Source organism: Malaclemys terrapin, chromosome 1, assembly GCF_027887155.1.
Source record: "Malaclemys terrapin pileata isolate rMalTer1 chromosome 1, rMalTer1.hap1, whole genome shotgun sequence".
Lineage (NCBI taxonomy): Eukaryota > Metazoa > Chordata > Testudines > Emydidae > Malaclemys > Malaclemys terrapin.
In genome coordinates, this window is record NC_071505.1 from 132,525,984 (window position 1) to 132,534,424 (window position 8,441).

At 48.5% G+C, this 8,441-nt stretch overlaps 1 protein-coding gene across 1 annotated transcript; it reads right to left on the reverse strand.

Annotated features, from left to right (window-relative positions):
- Positions 1–2,034: 2,034 nt before the first annotated feature.
- KCNA6 (potassium voltage-gated channel subfamily A member 6) lies at positions 2,035–7,160 on the reverse strand. The gene has a single exon (XM_054039148.1). The coding sequence runs from the start codon at positions 7,005–7,007 to the stop codon at positions 5,454–5,456; it is 1,554 nt and encodes a 517-aa protein (XP_053895123.1). The 5' UTR covers positions 7,008–7,160; the 3' UTR covers positions 2,035–5,453.
- Positions 7,161–8,441: the final 1,281 nt, after the last annotated feature.

Consider the following 8,441-nt stretch of genomic DNA (forward strand, 5'->3'; position numbering starts at 1 on the left):
TTTCTCACATGTGGAAAGTCAAACACATACATACGTGTTTCCTAGATACAGACCTTAGACTGTAAACTCTTAGGAGAAAGGAACACTGAGATCAGAATCTGATCGGAGTTACAACAGTGTAAACAGAGTTTCTCTGGATTTATACTGATGTAACTGAGATCAGAAGCTGTTCCAGTCTTTAATTTAGCTGTAAACTGTCAGGAACATTTCTGGCATTGTATAAATAATTCTGTTCTTATTCATGCCAGTTTAAATCTGGGGAGATTCCACTGAATTCAATGGAATTGCTTCACATTTACATAAATGTAACTGAGAAGAGAGCCTGTGGGAAACCTGTGGCTGACACCTGTTGCGAACCACAGATTATTTCCCTGATGTAAACAGAGCATCTATATTATAGGTTTGGGGTAGGGGGAACCCTACATTTTAACAAAGAATATTTTTTCCCTTGATTAAAAAGATAGGGACAGATTCAGGTGCAAATCAGTGTAGCTGCGCTGAAGTTAATGGAGTTATGACAATTTACACTAGCTGAGGATCTGCCCCATAATTTATTTTTGTAATCTATAATCTTTCTCTCTCTCTTCATCTAGGATAAGATTCTCCCAGCAGGCTTCAAATCTTAATTGGAAGTTCCTTCTCTTTAACTGGAAAGAAATCAGGGGTTAATTTCATAGATGGAAAGGGAAAAACCTTACCTAGTTCTTCTGCAATAGCAGGTGAGGTAGCTGTCTGCACCTTTCCTTTTGAGGAGGACTCTGTGTTCTCTCCAGCACACTGGAGAAACACTTTCCCCCCTGCCCTTGTTCTTGCTGCACTGAATTCCCTTTGACTCGCTCTTCTTTGTTGCCACAGGAAGCTTTCTACATTAAACTGATGGGCCTGGCAGAAGCTTCCAGTCAATTCATTTTCACCACCACAGCAGCAGTGAGTCTTCTCCCCAGCTGTAGATACTAACACAAAGAGCAGGGCACAGGGGAAAATGCTTGAAAAGCCTGAGTTGTAACATTTCAATAGGAAAGAAATAAAATTTTCCTCTCGGGGGGTGTCTGTGCATTAGCTCCCAAGAGTTCAATGTCTTTGGAACATTACAAAACAATTCTTTGTGCATTTCCAAACTGCTGCAGGGCAAAAGGAGGCAAAAAAATAATTGTCATTAGAATTCTTCCGCCCCTCCCCCAGACAATAAAAAGGGCTCTGCCCTGGCTTGATTTTGTACAAAAATATCCCTTAGGGAAATAGCCAGGGCTACAGTATTCTCTTCGGCAAAAGGGCTTGGAAAGAATCAATAGCCACTTCAACAGCAAGATTCTTTTTCTGCTGAGATAATTGAAAGTTTTGTTACTCTTATTTAATTCATGGCTTTATATTTCAGGGTTCCTGTCAGGGGGCATCCAATTGATTTCAAATTCACAGGCCTTTGTCCCTCCAGCCATTTGACTGACAGCCTCAGGATGCCCTTCCCATGGCTACTGATCTCTCTGTTTGCAAAGATTTACAGATTGAGTGTCTTCCCATTTCCTGTATTGTCTGCTTTCAAATGTTGCCTTCAAATATTTGTAACACACATCAGTCTTGAGCTTGATGTATTTGGGTGGGTAGCAGACTTCTTTGGTAAGCACAGGGACTCCCCCCCCATCTCCCCCACCCCCACCCCCACACACACCAGAGCCTTTTCCAGACAGCTGTAATAGTGGGATGTTTGTGTCTGGGAACTTGGAATATTTAGCCAGTGTTTTTGCTTGTAGCCAAAGTCACAAGGTACAGAGAAACAGTCTGGGAGGTTGTTATGGAAACAAGTCCCTGGAGATTCCTACTTTCCACAAATGCTTCACAAAGATGTGCTCTGACTTCAGAAGGAAAATAGCTAGATAGACAGAACAACAGCCTCTTATATCCCAAATGAAGGCCTAAAGTCAGGAACTTGGGTGTTTTCAAAAATCCCACTCTAAGTGATGTGAGAGCACAAGTCCTATTGAAAGCCAATGGGATGTGTGCACCTAAATCACTTAGGCATTATCTTAACTCCCACCCATAATTCCCAAATAAAAGTGGCCCTCTGCTGAGAAGTGCCGAGCACCCATAATAATTGCAAATGCTCAACAACCCTGAAAAATCAGCCCACGTTCATTAAGGTGCTTAAAATACTGATTTTGGATGCCTAACTTTAGGCACCCAAGTTTGATTATTTGGACCTTTGTGTCCTTTTTGTCCTTCTCTCAGTTATGGCAAAGGACATCCATAAAGTCAATTTCACTCTTTTTTCATAGACAGTTTCATCTGCAGGTTCTTCTCAGTGTTGAAAAGTTTGGGAGGCAAACACTGCAGGGAGTTGTTTGTTTGCAGCAGACTGCTTTCACTAGCATGTTTCTTTGTTTTGTAGAGGTATTTCTTTTGACCACCAAACCTACACACGCCACAAAACCCCCACATTTCAGGTGAGAGCATCCCTTAAGCAAACACAATTCCAGGATACCTGGACAACGCCTTCATGCTGGAGTTAGGTTACTGAGATTGTCCTGCCAGCAATTTGGTCTGAATCTAAATGTCTTAGAAAACAAGGGTTTCTGCCAATCAGTGATGCCGGTGTCAGTTACCCAAGGAAGAAATGGGCAAAAGAATTTAAGCTTCTGATGCACATAACAGTATGTCTTGTCTCTTCTCCTGAACTTTTGTTTAAGTTGAGTTTTTTATATCTCAGTTTAGGGAAACTTTTAGCAACTAGTATACACATACATAAAAACAACCCCAAACATAGCATAGGCAGTGCCCTAGATACCTCGAGCGGTGTCTCTCAAAAAGAAGGCCATTCAGCAGAGCTACTGCACACCTGCTGGTACCACAAAGAGTCTGAGCACAAACAGTCTCTGCCATAGAAAAAAAATCATCATAATAATTCATTATGTAAAACAGTCTTCCTGAAATACAACCAAACAAAATAGCTTTGTGCTGAACTATCAGCTACCATCAGTTTCAATTGGAGTTTATAGTACACCTCTACCTCGATATAACGCTGTCCTCGGGAGCCAAAAAATCTTACCGCGTTATAGGTGAAACCGCGTTATATTGAACTTGCTTTGATCCACCGGAGTGTGCAGCCCCGCCCCCCTGGAGCACTGCTTTACTGCGTTATATCCGAATTTGTGTTATATCGGGTGGCGTTATATCGAGGTAGCAGTGTGCTCATCACATCTCACAATCAGGCCTAAGGACTTGATCTTGCACCATGGAAATCCATGGTAGTTTTGCTACTGACTTCAGTAGGAGAAGGATCAAGGTCTAATGCTTTGATCCTCCACTAAGAACTTGCGGAGAGATCACTGCACCCAATACAGAGCCCCTTTGAAGTCAGTGGGACTCAGGGTGAGCACAAGTGTTGAGGTTTGCCCACGCAGTTCTCAGTGCAGGATCAGGGCCTAAATGAGGAAAGACCATGATAAAGTCAGTCAAGGCGTGGAACCAAATCTCAGAACAGGAGGGAATTAGTAGGGTCACAAAGGTGCAAATCTGTGCTAATTGCTCCTGTCTCACAATCCTGCTGGTTTTGTCTTAAAACCTGGTGGGGGAGCAACACATTTAAATAAAGGACACTCCTTTATTTTATCTTTTTTCTTATTCCTTAGGACCCTGCTTTATGGCTTCAGCACATAATACACATAATATGCAGGAAATGTATATACATTATGTACACTGTTCTATGTATTACACATGTTATATGCAATATGTAAAACAGGTAATACATATATAATATAGCACAATGCATTAATGGCTGCCTCTCTCTCACTCTCTAATGCACACACATGCATGCAAAATATACATTTAATTTTAAAAGACATTTCCTTATCTGTGGATTCCGTAAGCATCAATTTCCCCTTCCTCCCCACTTGCTCTCCAACAAGGAAGGGTGTTGAGTAATTATTTTAAATCAGAAAAAAGGCAGAGTTATTTTAGATAGTGAGATGATCTGGACACAGTAGATGCACCTTGAGTTGTAAAATGTGCTCACTGATAAGCATAATGCTTCAGACCAGAGTGTGCCTTTTGCACTGCTGACAAATGTTGCTCTCATAAGAACCTGGAGTATGTGAACCATCTTGGTGTGCCTTCCATCTAAACTTACATTTTGGGTATTTCTTGTTAAGACAGCAGCACCTTTCCAAGATTAGGCCTTTAGGTCTTTTTCCTCATTCAAAAGATCCCAGTTATGCCTTTAGGGTTTATCTAGATAGATTAGAGAAATTTGCACTGGTGGCAATGCATACCCCTAAATGACACAACTATACTGGTGTGATTGACCCCGGTGGGTTGGTCATACCAATGTAAACCCCATTTTGCACTGATGCAGTGTGTCTACAGCAGGGGTCTGCAGCAGTGTAAATACACCATTGCAAATTTCCCTAATCTATACAAGTCCTTAAATTCAGAACTGCACACCCCAATGAAGTCAACTGCTCCCATGGTTCTAAGTACAGAACTGGATACTTGTAGCATAAAGTACATTTCATTAAAACACTTATGTGGTACATGTCAGAAGACAAAGGAATTAGCCCAAACGTGCCTTGCATAGGAAGACACTTATAGGAACAAAGATGGTGTTGCTATGATAAATGCTAATTAACACTAGGGTACTGATGGAAACAAAGGTGAAATTTGTTCAAACACAATGAATAAGAAAATAATTACTATAAATTTAAAAAACAACTGTTTCTGCTATGCCACAAATGGCAAATATTGGTCACAACTTCTATCATGGCAACAAGTTAAAAATTAAAGTGCTTTTAGATCTGAAAATCTAATAACAAACAGGCCCTTACATGCACACTGCAGTGCAAACCCAGGGAAAAGTGTCAGCGGAAGGACACTCGTTGTTTTTCCCTATATCTGCAGAACACAATGCAACACTGGATCCAACATTTCCATTCTCCCAAGGCAACCGCATGGCAGGCATGACTGATCCCACAACCAAGGTCACTGCACCAGCACAGGAATTCACCAGCACAGCTTGAGACAGATGTTAGTAGCCCATTTGACCTATTCCCTGCCTGATCTTTTAGCAACAAATATGGCCTGGGCTTTTCTTTTGTCGATGTAGTAGAAAAATTAGTCTTCAAAGTTACAACTGGAATAAAGCTCCGCCCCACGCCAAAAATAAAATGGAAGGGGAAGGGGACAACAAGTGGGCCCCCTTGATCTATAGAGTAAGGCAAAGGAATGTCCAATTGCACAAGCTAATGAGACATAGCAACCAAGGACAAGAGTGTCCAGATCACAAGCGATTTGTTTTCAGCATCACAATTCGCAGTCTGGTGTTTTGTCTTAAACGTATGCAGCTGCTACTGGGAGAGAGAATGTGCAGCAGCTTGTGGCTATACATTTGGGATCCAGGAGAACGGGGCGAGGGTAGTAGAACTGTAAAAGTCCAGTCTTGTTCCACATCCTGTTAGAGAAGCTGATCACACTTCTGTCAGCATTTTCTTCCCTCTGTAGCCCTGATTGCTGGCTGGAATGAAGTTGGGATATTTCATAGATTCTAAATCTTCTGCCTCCAGAAATTCTGATTTACTGAGGGACTGATTACTGCCCCCCTTTTTAGGCTCCGAGAAAGGAGACTGCTGCTCGCCACAGGTGACATGGGTGTACTGGCACTGCTCCTCCTGCTCAGTTTCTCGGTGGTAGAAGTAGTTGAAGTTGGACACGATGACAGGTACGGGCAGGGCTATGGTCAGCACGCCAGCGATAGCACACAAGGAGCCCACGATCTTGCCCCCGATTGTCATAGGGTACATGTCCCCGTAGCCCACAGTGGTCATGGTCACTACTGCCCACCAGAAAGCATCTGGGATACTGGTGAACAAAGATTCTGGGTCATCAGTCTCAGCAAAATACACGGCGCTAGAGAAAAGGATCACACCGATGAAAAGGAAAAAGATGAGGAGACCGAGCTCTCTCATGCTGGCCTGGAGGGTTTTCCCCAGGATCTGCAGCCCCTTGGAGTGTCTGGAGAGCTTGAAGATCCTGAAGACCCTGACCAGGCGGATGACCCTGAGGATGGCCAGGGACATGGCTTGCTGCTGGCCCCCGTTGTTGTTAATGGCGGTCCTAGGCTGCTGTTTTTGCTGCTGCTCCTGAGCCAGCTCGGTGCCCAGGGTGATGAAGTAAGGGATGATGGCCACGATGTCGATGATGTTCATGATGTTCCTGGAGAACTCGGGCTTGCTGGGGCAGGCGAAGAAGCGCACCAGCAGCTCGAAGGAGAACCAGATGATGCACAGGGTCTCGATGAGGAAGAAGGGGTCGGTGAAGAAGGGGTTTGCCCTGGGAGAGAGGTGCATCGGACCCGGGGTGCCATTTGGCTGCTCAGCGAGCGAGAACGTCTGGTCCTCCCGGTGCGCGCCCTCCGCAAAGCCCGGCGGTGCGCCCTTGCTCTCCTGGCGGAACTCGGGCAGGGTCTCCAGGCAGAAGATGACTATGGAGATGAGGATCACCAGCACCGAGACGATGGCGATGCCCCGGGCCGGCCCAGAGCTCTCCGGGTACTCGAAAAGGAGCCACACCTGTCGCTGGAAGTGCTGTTGAGGCAGGGGCTTCTCCTCCTCCTGGATGAATCCCTCGTCCTCCCGGAAGGTCTCGATGGCCTCCTCGCCCAGCTGGTAGAAGCGGATCTCCTCCATGAAGATGTCCAGGGGCACATGGACCGGCCGGCGCAGCCGGCCCCCCGACTGGTAGTAATAGAGGATGGCGTCGAAGCTGGGCCGGTTCCGATCGAAGAAGTACTCGTTGCGCAGCGGGTCGAAGAAGCGCATCCGGCGGCTCGGGTCTCCCAGCAGCGTGTCCGGGAAGAGCGACAGGGTCCGCAGCTGGGTCTCGAAGCGCAGCCCGGAGATGTTGATCACCAGGCGCTCGCTGCTGCAGCAGCTGCCGCTCCCGCTCCGGTCCTCCCCGGCAGCCTCCGCCTCTCCGCAGCCGCCCCCGGCCCCTGCGAGAGACAGGGGCTCCTCCGCCCTCATGCCAGCTGCACCGCCCGGCCAGGGGAGCCAAGCCCGGCGGGGAGGTGGCGGGGCAGCCCTGGGTCTGCTGCTCTGCCCAGCTCAAGGTGCGCTCTCCCTCCCCCCCGCTGCTGCTGGGGTCTGGGTCCCTCTGTCCTCCGCTCTCCCGACTGGGATCTGAGTCTGTCTGTCCCTCCGCCTCCCCCCCCCCCCCGGGGTCTGTCTGTCCCTCCCCTTGCTGGGGTCTAGTTGGGTTCGTCTGTCCCTCCCCTCCCGCCGCTGGGGTCTGGGTCTGTCTGCCCCTCCTCGCTGGGGGCTGGAGCTAGCGGTCTGTCCGGCTGTCCCTGTTTCACCTCCCGGAGGCTGGCTCGCTGGCTGTCCTTCCCTCTCCTTCAGGAGCCGGGGTGTGTCTTGCTCCCGCTTGCCAGTTTCTCTCTTCCCCTGGGTGGGTCTGGGTCTGTCCGTCCCTCGCGCTGCTCCGGGGCTCGGGGCCGCTCAGTCTGTCCTTTCTGCCGAGGTCCGGCTGCCCTCTGCCCTCCGCCCAGCCCTCCGCCTGTTGCTCCTTCTGCGCACCGGCTCAGCCTCTGCCGGTGCCTGGCTCTCGCTCTCCAGCGCGGGCTGCGCCCCGCTCCTCCTCGCCGGGCACCGGCTGAGTGTCTGGGCGCCTGCCCCTCGCCCCGGCCTCTCGCTGCTACCGCAGCTCCTCCAGCTCCGTCCTCTCTCCTTCCTACACACACAGCTAGACGTGGAGCGGAGAGTGGTGCCTGCCTCCGCCTTCCTCCCCATACCCCCGCCCACCCAGCCGGAGGATGCAGCCACAGTAAACTCGGGGGAGGGGGGCGATCGGTGCCCGCACTGCCCTCCCCATCAGCGGCCCTACAAGCTCCCAGCGGGAAGGTGTAATTCGCTACGGCCCTCCAATCCTAACGGATGGATGCACGACCTTCCCCCGCGCGAACTGCTTTGGAGCCAGATGCTCCAACTCAGGGGCTTGCTCTGGAGGTAGCAGCTCCCCCTACTCGGAATGACACCGTTTTGTTAACCTAAGCCCTGGCGAATGATCGAAAACAAGGCAGGATGATCCAGTGTTCAGAGCAGGGAACGTGGCTCCAGGAGACCTGGAGCGTGCTCCCTTCTTTGCCCATGACTATCTGACCTTGAGCAAGTCTCTGGATGGTTTTAAACAGCCTCCAGAGCCTCACTTTATATGTATGATGTGATCACATATATTAAAAGAACAAAATTTGTTACCCTTAGGAAACTGGCTTTGTGAATGGAAATTACGGGGAGTCAGGAGACCTGGGCTCAGGAGGGATAACCGAGTGAAATGTTGCGTCCTGTGTACTACAGGAGATCACACTAGGTGATCTAACACTAACCGTCCCTTTTGGTGCTAACATCTATTACTAGCTCCTTCTATCATTTAATCTCACTGTGGCTCAGTTTCTCCATCTG

Bases quoted from the DNA above. Each gene is read 5' to 3' on its own strand.
- KCNA6 (XM_054039148.1), bottom strand. From the start codon at position 7,007: ATGAGGGCGGAGGAGCCCCTGTCTCTCGCAGGGGCCGGGGGCGGCTGC.